Consider the following 14,331-nt stretch of genomic DNA (forward strand, 5'->3'; position numbering starts at 1 on the left):
CTTAATCAGAATGTAATGCAGAGGAAAATTGAATGCCATAAGAAGTCTAAGTATAAGATACAAGCATCTTTATCAATCAAACTTTTATTTTCAGCAAAGAATACAATCAGATTTGACATGACCTTTATTCTGTAAAATTATGTTGATTGATTTCCAAATAGAGAAAACAAATATTTAGCAAACATCACCGCTTTTTTAACGTCATTCATAACAATTTTGCCACCTCCAACTCCTTACGAGAACATAACATGGCTAAAATGGATTTTCCCCTATCTATGCTGTGATTAAAACTCAAAATCTTTTTCCATTGGCCCTGCAGTTTGTGGATTTTTTCCTGATATCTCTCACCTCCCTTATCAAACTTTTATACTTCATATAATTTCATATAACAAGATTTAGAAATTTCCATCTCCTGTTTCACCTTCCTTGTTAAACACTACCATTTTTTTTTCTGTCTTTATTTCAACCCAGAAGCAGATGGGATTTTAGCCAGATGTGTTATCTTTCCGATTCTGTCTTTACAATAGCAAATGAAGTCTTTCTGGAAGACTTTGATTCACACATCTATCTGGATTCTCATCCATTTCAAAACCAGATTCTCATGTTTGTGAAATTTGCACATTGGAAGAAAAACAAACCCTAAACAAACAAGCAGAAAATAATATATTGGTAAGACAGATAAACTAAAACAGGACAGTGGAGGGTATAACCTCCCTTTCAGTCATCTTAGTTCTGTTTGACTTCTTATTTTTAAGACACATAAAGTACTTTCACTCAGAATAATTAACTTTGACAATTATGTAAGCTCTGTCCCACTGAAGTCATTGGGAATTTTGGTACATATCTCGATTTGGGCATAAGACACATCAAAACATTGCAGAAATAATAACAAAAGGAAAAACCCAAAACCTTCACTGAATTTAAAGTTTAAAATGGATTACTTAACACAGCTAACTGAGCCTGTCATGCTAACAGCCTGGAAAATGTCACTTGAGCAAAATGGGTGAAAGAGACAAGTTTTTAAGTGCTCTTCCTTTCAACTGCTAGAGGCCTTGAAAAGCAGAATGAGTTAAGTTCATAATATAATTGCTTCTATCCTGATCAACCCATGGCACTAAAAGAAACTACAAAAAATTCAGTGCATCAGAAAGTCAACACTGAAAAGGGAGAAAGGATGATGCAAGTCTTCCCAGTAGCAGAATTAAACCAATTAATCCCAAATCCCCCCAGGCTTTTTAATTTTTTACATTTCTCTCATACAAAAGTGATACATAATAGAAAACTTAACTTCTGTTCTGTTTGGGTGAGCCAGGAAGCCTTCTTGCCTCATGTAAATGGAATGGCAGCTAGGCACTTCTGAAAGGAGAAGATGACAATGCAAGTCAAAAGACTGTCTGGAATTAAAAGTGTGCAGGTTATCAATGAGACAGGCTGCAAGCAGAAGAGCAACAAAAACAGATGCAAGTTACAGCGAGAGGGAACCTGTCAACACACAGTCAGCATTTCAGAGCAGCACACACAATGCATGGCCAAAGGGAAAATCATGATGTGAGGATCAGAGATCCTATCTATGATAGGCACTTGAACTCCAAACCTTTTGTAAGAAACTTTGCTAAAAGCGGACTCCCATGGCAATTACACTTTAGACCATCCACAGACAAAAAAATCCACACCAGTGACCATGAATATTTTAAACCCCGTGCTTGTATATCTGTCTTTGTAACTAATTCAACCCAAAATATGTTATCAATTGCACTGAAAAGACTGCCAGTCACACTGGAGACTTATAAACTCTATATTTACACAAGGAATGTCAAAGTGAATTTAGAGCAGGATAAAGCTTTTTATACTCTGGTTAAGGACGTGAAGGGTTAATGAAATTTTCTGCAATTGCTAAGCATTTTGTCCAGGAATTTAGATCTATCTGTATCACTCTCCACTTGCGTGCATTTAAAACAAAAATGACACCTTTCAAAAAAAAAATACTGTGCATATTCTAAAATAATACTGATATTTATTTGATATTCTCCACCTCTACTCAAATCTGCAGGAAGAATGAGAAAAGCCAAATAGAACTAATGAAAAAGGTATTCTTTAAATGTCTTTCTTTTTCTTCCCCATGTCTTGCACTGTCCCCAAGTAGTCACATCCTGTGCACGGGGACTTGCAAACAGAAACGCACCGTAAATGTTTGCCCTTCTAGACCATGTTTAACCTGCTTCTTGGATATCAAAAGTCTTGCTTAACAAAGTCTATTTGATCTTGTGATGAACTCCTACCCTAAACTATGCAATCTGTTACCCGTAACTTGTAACTCTTTAAGAGATGCAAAAAGAGGTCGAAAGAGCAGACATTATTTTTCCAACACTGCCTACAGACTCTTTCAGACTGTGATTCCAAATTTCACTGTTCACTGACTAGTGATGAGTATCAAAGATTTGGCAGGATAAGAAAATGAGGTTTTACACTGACTTCACAAACAAGTGAAACACAGGGCAGTAATAATGTTTCCTCTAACAGTCCATGGTCCCTCTTGCACATCTGTGCCAAACTCTTCATTACCTCCTCTCTCAATGAAACTCTCGGTGCCTGCCTCCTCAGGCCTAGAGAATCTCTAATGTCTCTGGCAGCTATTCTGAGCAACCACAGGAATCAGTGACTCACTGATCACCCAAGTCAAGTATAGCTCTGCAGACTAGAAGTCAAGGCTACAAGCAGTGCTTCACCTGCAAGGAATCATTCATGTTACCACATAGATTGAATTCTAAGGAGAATGGAAAAATCTACGTAAAAAAAGAGGAAGTTGTAGAACTGAAACAGATGCTATTTTCTATTTTAGGTAAAAATTCTCTAGTATTGGCAGCAAAGCCCTTTTTGACTCATGAACTCCACTCTTGCAAAGTGATAGAGCAGAGTATAATGAATAAAGAATTATGCATGCATCCACAAAGTTGTCTTCTTAGCCAATACGGGGTTTCATCTCCCATGCTCCTAAGTCAATTATAATTAACATTTGGAGTCTCTTTAAGGCAAGCATTGTTTGTACCAACATTACTTTATTTTCTGGTTAGCTTGTGCTTAAACAGTCCACAGAGGACCAAAAAAATACAGCAAGGAAGAGTTTATTTCTCGTAAAGTAACTAGAGTCTTGTTATCCTAAAGTGCTATCAGTTAATTTATGACTATCAGAGTGGGTCAGACTCTAATCAAATTGTAGAAACATTTCCAAAGTGATTATTCAATCAAATGACTAACATGGTTAATTAGGAGCCATAAACATTGCTCTGAAGTTCATCAAAGTAATGACTTGCCCAGAAAAATTACTGCTAATTAAATTGCCTGCTGCTTTCATTTCTACCTTATCTAATAAAAAGTCCAACCAATGAAATTTAGTATTGCAGTTTTAAATTGTACTAAATGCTTGACTAAGACCCAGAAGTATTTTTACAGGCTAAGTGGAGCTACTTCAAAAGAAAACATTTTAGTGTAGAAATTACAGAGCAATTATATGTTTTCTTCTCCTTAAACCATTGTTTCAAGACAACAAGTACGACAGAAGCAGGCATGAAATACTTCCAGGGCAAGATCCAAGTGTTTAAGGCGACTGATTTATCACCTTTTTGCAAGTTTTAGTCTTTGAAGAAAAATGTGGATTTAGACACACCACAAGCTTATTTCAGACTATTAATGAAGTAATTCACATTTTAAGGTTAAATCAGCTCAAGAACAGCAGAACCCCTTTAAAAAAAAGCCTAACAAACTAGCTAAAAATATGGAAATGTAAAAAAATTGCTTATCTTTTATTATCAGTTTAGAATACTTAGGGGTCATTCTTCATTGCTCTTCTTATTAACAGAAACATAGCAGTCATCTTAAAACAATGAATATGGTCTTATAACATAGACCATGAAACCATTCTTTTCCCAATAGGTGCTGTTTTAAAAATTACATGTAATCTAGACACTGCAAAAATGCCTTCTCATCTGGGGCCGTCACAGAGAAAAATAATGGAAATAAGATCTGCTATGCCTTCATCAAAATACATCCAAGCAGAAAAAGCCCAAACAGACTTTCTCAGGACAAGAAAAACCTGCTATTGAATTTAGCAGGCACAGGTTCTAAGTTTCATTATTGGGTAAGACAGTTGAGTGGTAAGGTAGTTCATATTAATTATCATGTCAGAAATTAAGGGGTTAGGTTGTCTCAGCTCTGTGTAACTCAGAGCAGGTAAAGAATCCTTAAATCATCTTTTCTGATTGTTTTTCAGAGATAAGGATGAGATTTCCTTCCCACAATCTCACCCTGCACAGAAAAAACAGAATTTCAGCCTGTGTCACTAGCCGGAACAGACACAGGGAAGATGGAGCTTCCGCAGGCAAAGGATGAAATGACTGACTGTATTCTACGGGATGAAGTGACTGACTGTCTTCTTCCGAATGAAGCAGAGCAAAGCAAGAACTGGAAATCTGAACCAGGATTTATTCTTCAGCCGTTTCTGTTTCAACCTTACACAGCCTCCCTAACTAAAGGACAGGTTGTTATGTTACACTCTAACTTTGAATTACTTTTCAGTTCACTTTATCAACATCAGCTGAAGATCTGGAGGCCCAGGGCATGCCCATGTGCTTGTGACAAAGCACAGTGTGATACAGAGGTATTGGATTGTACATGTGCATGTGCAGAGGGAGAGACATGGAGGTGAAGGCTTAGAAGGCATGTGCCATCTGAAACAGGGTGGGAGAAGAAGGGGACTGCCTGCCTGGCCTCACCCTCCATGTGGCTGCTCAGGTGAACACTGTGGTGCACTGGTGGGCAGCTGCCTTAGTCAGGGAGCCTGTTAACAAGTCATTCAAATTCACCAAACACCTCAACTCATAGTGAAACGTGCTTACTTCCCTACAGGTTTAAAACAAAGTGATGACAATAAGGCTGGAACCTTCTTACAGTTTTCCTGCCCACTTTTAGCACTTATACTTTATTACCAAGTAAGTTATATTAGAAGTAGTTTCCATAAGGAACTGTTCCGAAAGGAGTTGTTCCCCAAAACTTTGAAGGGACTTCACTGCAATTTCACTTATATCAAATCCTTCTAAATTTTCCTTTTGGTCTGAAAAGTAATTATGCAAATTTTGGCCCCTATTTCGGCAATTCAGATTTCATGTGTCTATACAGCTAGACTTAAATGCGGCACTTGTCTTCCCATAGACAAGAAATGCAGCACATGCAGCTTCTCTCTCTTTGTATTACTGGGTACAGAAGGGCATGCACAAGCCCCTCAGGTAGCTGGGACAAACCTGGCTCCCAGGTGTCACTCCCATGTGCCAGCCTGCCCCTGTGCTACACACACTGGGAACACACCAGCCATCCCTTCAGTGCCTTACAGAGCTTCTCTTGCACAGTACAAGCACTTCTCTGCTACATGAGCAGGTGGTAGGTGTACTGGGAGAGATTTTTACCAAGTGCAGAGGAAAAAAAGTAGCCTTTAAAAATAAAATGTTCAAACTAGAACACATCATACTTTTGGCATTAAACTTAAAACATCACAATCCCACTGCAAATAACTTTTCTGTTCGTGGATTTCCAAGAGCACCGACAAACTGTTTACAAAGGAGCACTTCATCCACCACTGAAACTTATTCAGCCTCCTGGTGGAAAGCAGCTGTTTACCACACCATTGAAAAGTTCTGACCAGCTCAAGGGTGGAGATAATAATGAAATCACCAGAAAACAGGACCTTTTTAGGTAACAAAGGAGTTCTTCAAACGAGATCGCAACATGTCACCAAGGTAGCACCAGGCATCACTAAGAAAAATGCATGATTTGTGCTTAGCAGGGAGAAGGAACAAATTCTTCTTTTGGATATTTAAACCTGCAGAACACATTTAGATTAAAACTCACATCTCCCCAAAAGAAAACATTCAGGTAGAAATACTGGAACTAATTACAATCTCCTTATACAGGAATTGCTTGAGCATATTTTACCACTCAAATGTTGGTGGATCAAGTTTTAGTTCAACCACCTTTAAAAGCATTATCCCCTCACAAGCTATGTAATGAGCAGAGTCTTACAAATTGGTAAAGTCCTGGCAATAAAAAAGTCAGCATTATTTTTTCAGTAGGAGATTCAGCATGAAAAATGTAGGTGCCCTGAAATTACATGGGTGAAAACAGACAACTTCTCTAAAAATCAATGTAAAAATTAAGCAATCTTTTCCCAAATCATTATGCAACTTAGAAACATTCAGAACGGAAGGTTTTATTCATTTTCTCTGTCACCAGCCTTTGCACCAGCAATCTAGGAAAAAAACCAAACTTACAAGTATGTGCACTCATAGATACACATAGACTTCCTTCGAAAAAATAGCTAATTAAAATTTTTAAAGTTTAGTTTCTTACATATCACTTCACAAAAACTTGTCAGAGAATTAGGTTTGGCCCCACCGGCTCATGTCTAAGTGGAAATACTACACACATACAGAAAAAACCTTAAGCAAACAGCTTCCTTTCCACAACTTTGGTTTTTAGATCTATGACAACATCTAATGCATTTTGTGAGACCAGATGTCAACAGCCTGTCTAGGAGATGTGTAACTTTTTGTACAGCAGAACAGGAAAACAAAGGCTCATACATTCAGCTCTGAATTGAAATTCCACATGGAGTTGATCTTTTGAGCATACTTTAAAATCGTGTGTTTGCTTTTATTAACCTCAGTAACTGTAAAATGTACCTTAAACATTGCTGTCCTTTGAATTCAACAAAAGACAGCAGTATTTTCTCTCTCCCTCTCTCCTTTTGTTGGTAATCTTACTGCAAAAATGTCTGTGTTGCTTTTTCTCCCCCGCCCCATCCCCTGCCTGTAAAATCGAAGTTGGACAAACACTGCACGGCTGAAGTGACATATTTGAATGGAATTCAGACCAACCAGTTCCTGTTTATGTTTCTGATTTGAGAATGTAGCCTTCTCATTCACTATACATTAGAAACACACCAAGGCCATAAATGGTGTCAGGTTGCAGGCAGGCAGGGCCAAGCAGCATTAATCATTACTTTAAGGCAACTGGCAAAAGCAGCAGCTGAGGGAACACTACACCCTTCAGCTCCGCATAAATGGACATTCCAGGGTTTGGCGTGTGTGGGTTGGCTTTTTTTTTTTTTTTCCCTTCAGCATCCATTTTATGAATGAAACTTCAGGCTGCACAGAGTCCATTCATATAAAAGCTATGCTCACAGGGCTCAGTCTCTCGGGATCAATTGGTCTTGGACAAGGCTGATGTGATTGGTTTAAGGCAGGCTTCAGCCTTCCATTACTGATTTAAAATGCAGCCTGTGTCCATTTGACCTGCCTTAATGCACAAAGAGTAAATCCAGACTGCGCTCTCAATCCTCAAATCAAATCATTAGCCTGTGCCACTTACTGTAACTGTAGATTTACAGGATATTTATCCATTTCTTTGAAAAACAGGAATTGCAGGACAATTTTTCAGATTGTATTGTCTGCTTTGAAAACAAAAATACATGTATGGTCTCCTGCCTATATACTCACATTGACTTGGTATTCAAGTTTTCCTTTGTTCACAAAGATAACATTACAAACTGAATTCTAACTACAGATATATTTCAGACAGAAATTGTGAAGAGAAGAAATCAGCTAGATTGAAAGCAAGTGAAAAGTTAAATTTCTGCCTTTCACAGCAATCTTCTGAAGTTCAGATTTCTCAAGTTTCCCTGTTGGATCTCTTATTTTCTGCTGTCATAGGGTCCTGCAGCAGATTTGTGTTTTAAGAGCAAGTACAAAGTCCAGCGCAGCTTAACTACTGAACAAAATCCATACTCATTCACTGAAGCAATACAGCAAAGACAAGTTCCCAAAATACAAGGATGAAATATTTTAAATGACAGGGAAAACTGCAAAACCAAAATAGAGGGGGGGAGACTTCTCAAACCTCCTAACTCAAGAGTAAAACCTCATCCCTTCTCCGCTCCTGCCGTTATGCCATCTGGATTTTCATTGAGAACAATTGTACTTCTGTGTGTATAAGAATTTCTTTAAGGCCATAAGGAGATGCAGTTTTGAGAAGTGTGTACTGAAGCACCATATCCAGGAAAAGAATGGAGTCAGTTCTGTTTCACCGAGCATTTTACAAGACTGTGTTCAAAAATACTGCAAGTATTTGCAGCCTGATAAAAAAAGGGAAAAAAAAAAAAAAAGAAAAAAAAGGAAACTTAGAGAGAATTTGAGGAAAAGATTAAGCAGCTGGAAGATTTTTGAAGCAAGATACAAGATCTCAACGAGTCACACTGACAGAGCATACACGCAATCCATCTACAGTGATTAAGAGGTGGTACATTAATACCAAGAAATTGTTTACAAAGAGGTGTAGCTATGAGCAAGGGAATGGAACTGGTCAAAGAGAAAATTTAGGCTTATGATCAAGAAATATTTCTTAACTGTGAAGTCTATTTGTCTGTGAAATAATCTTCCAGGGAAAAATAGCAGTAATAATACTTAGCACTCACACAGAACTTCATGTTTTCAGAACACTGTACAAAAATTAGCCAATATAATCAAAAACAGTAGTAGAAGCACCATGAGTTATGTCACTTTAAATGCTGCACTGGTCAATGCACTAGAGCATATCCTGGAAAAAGGAAACCAGCACTGTCTCTGACTGACTTTTTCTCTTTACACTAGCATCTCCAAATATCTAAACTTTGCCTTCAGAAGTATAACAAAATAACCAACTGTTTAAAAAAGAAATAGGGGGGAGGGGAAGCAACCTGCAAATAAATATAATCTGAAAAAATAATTTTATTCCCCTTGAAATTTCAATTCAACACTTTCTCTTATTCTATTCTGCTGACTCCCAAATTTAAGAATATGTCGGTTGATGCCTAGTGAAGGATGTGCTACTAGGGGTCTTTTTCCACATTAATACCAACTGACTTCCTTTTCAAGAAACACCTCAACAGCTGTTTGAGAGGACTCTTGCATTCTATTCTGTTTCCCATCATTAGGTAAATGCATTTATAACCTGGCTGGCAGAATGCTAACATTCTATACCTGTAAGAGCAAACTTAGGAGGTTAATAAGTGCTGCAATTAACAACTTCCTGCATGAACTTTATACAAATCATTTGCTGCAAATATGATACAGCCTTTTGCTTCGGCACTCTTGTCTTGAGTGCACAGGTCAAAACTATTTGTGGGAGGAAGAGCCATGCTGCAAACACCTTAGCAGGTGGAGCCCCTGCTTCATTTGTTACAGGGGCTGGAAGTTGTCTATGTAACGAGGCAGAAGTTTTCAAGATAAGAAAAGATAATACAGCTGAATGGTCAACTTTAGGCCCTAGTAAAGCCCATTCCAGCTCCAACAAGGTTTTCCAGAGTAGCCGCATTGCTTCTTCCAGATTTTTCGTATTATGTATTTTTATACTGCCTACACTGAGACCCTAATCTTGTGTTCCTGTACTTCTTCATCTAGAAATACGAAGAAAGTCCCTAGGAGTTATGATTGGAACATATGTAGTACATAATGTTCTTTTAAAAATCACACAGTTCTAACTGGGTATCCAAAACAAACAGGTTTATATGTCTGTCTCTCGGCCTCCGCTCATTTCTCTCAACAGAAGGGCAGCTCCCCATCCATTCTCACATGCAAACACAAGGTATTTGCTTGTGAGGCTTCAGGAATTAAAGGGATGAGCAATTCAGAAAGCAAGACATGGAGGCTAATAATTCTGTCTGGAAAGTTCATTCTTTAAGTGATGTGACTAGTGTCTCAGAAGTGACAGGGAGAGAATCCAAATTTTCTAATGTCCGTTCAAGCGTATTAATTGTGAGGCAACCCTGAAATGAAACTGTGAGAATAGCCCTGCTAATGCCTCTAACACGTTCAGAAAATACTGAATCTATCTAAATTTCAACAGAAAAATTCCTGGCAATCAGTAAGAAGTATATGGAAGCAACAATTCCTCCTCTGTTTATCTCCATTACTATTGTATGACAAATTTCAGTTTCCAAAGACATGATCACAAAAATTTCTCAACCAAAATGACTATTTCAATTGGGCAAAACCAAATATGAGATTTAAACTTAATAATTTGTCATTTAAAAACTTGATTTCTAGTATTAATTGATATACACTAGATACAACTAGAGTCACACCTTAGTATATCTGCAAATACACTACATCATGTAGGAAGGATTAAGCCTGTGAAGATCCTGCTCAAAAATAAAGCCCAGAAGAGACAAGCCATATCAAGTTTGGCCTTTTTGTTGGAAGTACTTGAACACTTCACTGAATTCTAGAAGTGCTAACTGTACAGGAATGCCCACTATTAGGCCTTGTAAACAATGGTCTTAGGAAGCCTTTTGAAGTACATTCATTAATTATGCAAAATCTCAAAGCTCTGTATGCCCCTGGCTGCACTTCTGTGACTAAAGTTGGTAGATCAAGTACTAAATACATCTGTCAGCCATGAACAAAAAAAGGTACATGGCAGAAAATGTCTGATCGAACATATATGATGCACTGTGACTTCTAGAAGTGTGGATGGATAAAGAAGAGCCTCTACTCTGTTGACATTTTTCTTTTTCCATTATCTCAAACATCTCCATTATCTCTATTCTGCAGTAGAAATTGCATACCTGCAATTACAATTACAACTAATTGATCTGCCATTTCCCATGTCATAATTAATGTCATGTTTTAATAGAGTTGTAATCATTCTATAATAATGCTTTTCATTCATCAGCTTCCCACAAAGTATAAAAGAATAGTGCACAAAAGCAGTGAACTTTTATGAGCCCCTTTCAAAAACATCCCAAAAGGAACATCTCAATGCATTACAATGAACTTTTTAAATATGTTTCTATATATTTGTCTGAGCTGCCATAAAATACAATGAAAAAAAAAAGACTTTTTACTCTGGCATCCCTCCTTCCCCGAACATCCATAGGTGAAAAATGAAATCAATGATTCAGTGACAAATACATTATGTTTCCTAAGGGGTTATTTAATGTACTCTTAGCAAGGATTGAAAATGATGGTTTCTAGAGAACAGATGGTAACAAGACAAAATATCAACAGACCACAGTTGTTGACTGCAATTTATGGAGTGTACAGATGTGTCAACTTAAATGCAGTGATTCTGAGGCCAATAAAAGTACTTCCTGATACCAACAGATTAATTTTTCATGACCACTGGTTACACAGCTATTACATTTTTAAAAACTAATCATTCATCTACAAAAGAAGCAACAACTTTGCTTGAAGATCATTATTATAAAGTGGAATGTTGTTCTTGCTGGCACAAAATAAATAGGCATGACAGGACTGGATACAAGTTTGTACATCTTCATTTCAGAATAAAATTTCCTGCTTTTTTCCATACAGAATATTCCAAAAAAAGATGAATGCTAGCAGCCAATCCAGATTTAAAGCAACAGTATGCAATAAGGAGATCCCACTTCCAAGCCAAATAAGAAGCATATTTACAAAAGGGCCTTTTTTTGACCTTCAATTTAGCAGGATGAATAAAGGATGCTTGTGAAGGTTGCAAGGGACTGGAAGTGCCTGAAGCTGCAGTCCCCCATTTATTATCCACTGCCAAATGAACTACACAGTCTCTCCCATACTGCTCTGTAGGACTAGAGATACACAATTCCACAAAGCCACAGATCTCAGAACCTTCATCAATGAATAGGTTGAGTTCTGGATCTGATCCTTGTAATTCAAATCCATTTTCATCTTGTTTTATATTTCAGCTTGGAGAAATATTTCACCCTGATCCCCTTCCTGTATAGGGCTAATGCAAATTTACCTAAGGATTGGTTCTTTGCTTGTCAAGAGTAAGAAGGGAAAAGGCAGCTCTACTTTCCAAATTCCCCTCATTCTAACATCGAGATCAACTCTGTAACAAGCACTTTACATTAAGGATACCAGAGAATACCCCACCAAATAGACAGTGCTACAGAAAGAAAATAAAAAACCAGTTCTAAACTATATCAAATTGCAAGATAGCTTGTCATGAGCTAAAATTTCAAAGGACACATCAACTCAGCTGCCATGCAGCCTTTGGAAAATAAACTGCAAAAGCATCTAGCCAGAGACTAAACCAGAAGGAAAGCCCTGGGAGTACAGCAGCACCAAGAAGAAGAGGGAGTTAGAGTGAAGTCAGACAGAGCCATCCACTCCCCCTGCCCACCTCAGCATGGGTGTGTATGAAAGCAGTGTACCCTCCTCCAGAAGCATAGCTGGGACATGCTGAAATCCCTCCCTTTCAAAAGTGTGGCTTACACAAAACAGGACTGAGGCAGAAACTGAGGAGGAGCTGCAGAAATCACTTACACTGAAACTGAAAAACATTTTGATTGCATTTTCTTGGCTCCATACCAATCAACTGTTTAACCCCACCTAGTGCACTCCACATGTTTTAAACTCAGCTTCTTTCCATACCACCTTTCCAGATTTCTTCTTTGTAGTTTCCTTCGCCTTGTTACTTGGTACTCATTACTAAACTTCATTTTTGACTTCCTAATTCTCTCTCTCTTTTCCCAAATACAATATAAATATTATGTTGCAATTGTGTCAAACATTTACAATGTTATTCCCTTGATTTATTTTTCTATCCTTGCTTATCTTTTCAATTTTGATCAGAAGCTATCGAGGGCAGACTCTGCCACCACCTCCTCTGTTTTGTACTGTCTGTAAAGCAATAAGGTTCCATTCCAGTTGCCCCATAAGCACAACCATAACAAACATTATTAATAGCAACAGTGTATTCTCTACATCAGCAACCTGGCATCTCAGATTATGTACCTCCACAAAACACTGCAGCATGCACAAATTGAGAAGCTGACACCAATTTGGCCGATTCTTCTCCCTCATCGGTTTTATAGCTGTATAAACCCCACTTCAGTGGAGTTACTCCTGATTTAAAGTAATGCAAGCAAGAGGAGAAAGAGTCCTCTATTTCTGGCAGACAAATGGAAAAACTCATAAAATGGAGCACACAAATTCAGAAGTCAAAGATGAGATAGTACAGAACAAGTTCCCACTTAAAGCAGATTTGCACCCATGACTTTCTTCCTCAACTTCTTTAATGTGTGCAGTTTCTGGACAGAGAAATTCTAGAAAATTCATTCTAGAAAATGAAACCCTTTAAAGAGCAAGCAATGGTGGCACGAGTCACACGGTATTATGTAGAAATCTTAGTACTCTGTAAGCTGTCTCAGACATAATTTGTGAGATGTGTCAAAAGAGCAAGTTTCAATTCATATGCTCAAAACATCAATAGCACTGGCTTGGACCCATATACCCCTTTGTTATGCAGAACTAAAGGAGAATCTCACCTACCTGAATCATATGCAAAATCCCTAGGTTCCTGTTTAATCATCAGAGGAGGGGGGAAATTTTGACTGGCTGCACTGCCAACCATAGCGTTGTGTTCATAAACTGGATCGTGGTACTCCTGCTTAAAACCTTGAGGCGGGAAAGGGATGTTTGGTTCAGACATCTGGCGCTGATATATTGGACGTCCTTCCCTTGGCATTGCAGGCAAAGGTGGGAAAGAATTGCAAGGTTCAGAGAGCTGGCGGCGAAATCTAGAACACAGATTAGAGAGGTCATGTAAAGCACTTGAGCTATGTTCCATTTCCCAAAGATCTTCACAAGCCATTATTAGTGGCTGTTATTACTTTCTCAGTAACAAACATTTTGCTTATGATCAAGCCAAGTGCTCCCATCAGGATCACTTTCATTGTACAACAGCAGCAAGCAAAGAAACAAAAATCCCACCTATTAATACCAGCTCTAAGACCTGTCCCCACCACATCCTCTTTGCTTTCAATATCTTCTCTCAACAGAAGAGGCAAACAGGAAATGCACCAGCTTCAAAACAGTAGAAAGACTGACATTCTACCACAGTAACATGAAGGAGGTGTAAGCAGAATTATCTGCTCTTTCACAAGTGTTAGAAATATCTTGCTCGTACTCTAATTCACTCTTACCCGTCTTACTGTTACACGGAAACCATTCTGACCACAATAAACACATTTTGAATAGAGTATTGTCTGCTCTAACATTTGGAAACATTCCAGGGTAAAAGCCCACTGTTCTGTCCTCTCAGGGGTAGTGTCATGAGAGATCGATTCGCAAGGATGGCACTGCATTCCAACTGTAACAGGAAGGGAATGTCAGCACCCCAGTAAAAGGAGAGGGTACAAATTTTTGCTACAAGAATTAATTACTCTCCTGCCTTAACCTTTCCCCTTAGTCATTTCTACATGAAAGTTGTAATCTGTACAAGCCATGCTGCCATTTGCTATTC

At 38.1% G+C, this 14,331-nt stretch overlaps 1 protein-coding gene across 8 annotated transcripts in view; it reads right to left on the bottom strand.

Moving 5' to 3' along the window:
• Positions 1–14,331, bottom strand: part of LOC138106395 (ETS translocation variant 1) — a 115,269-nt gene that overhangs the window by 13,309 nt on the left and 87,629 nt on the right. For all 8 annotated transcript variants that reach the window (XM_069006929.1, XM_069006928.1, XM_069006931.1 and 5 more), the window contains 2 exons: positions 13,359–13,606; positions 1,288–1,356 (listed from right to left, as the gene is read on the bottom strand). In XM_069006929.1, the coding sequence (XP_068863030.1) occupies positions 1,288–1,356; positions 13,359–13,606 (317 nt within the window). The remainder of the gene's footprint in view (positions 1–1,287; positions 1,357–13,358; positions 13,607–14,331) is intronic.

Source organism: Aphelocoma coerulescens, chromosome 2 (assembly GCF_041296385.1).
Source record: "Aphelocoma coerulescens isolate FSJ_1873_10779 chromosome 2, UR_Acoe_1.0, whole genome shotgun sequence".
Classification (NCBI taxonomy): domain Eukaryota; kingdom Metazoa; phylum Chordata; class Aves; order Passeriformes; family Corvidae; genus Aphelocoma; species Aphelocoma coerulescens.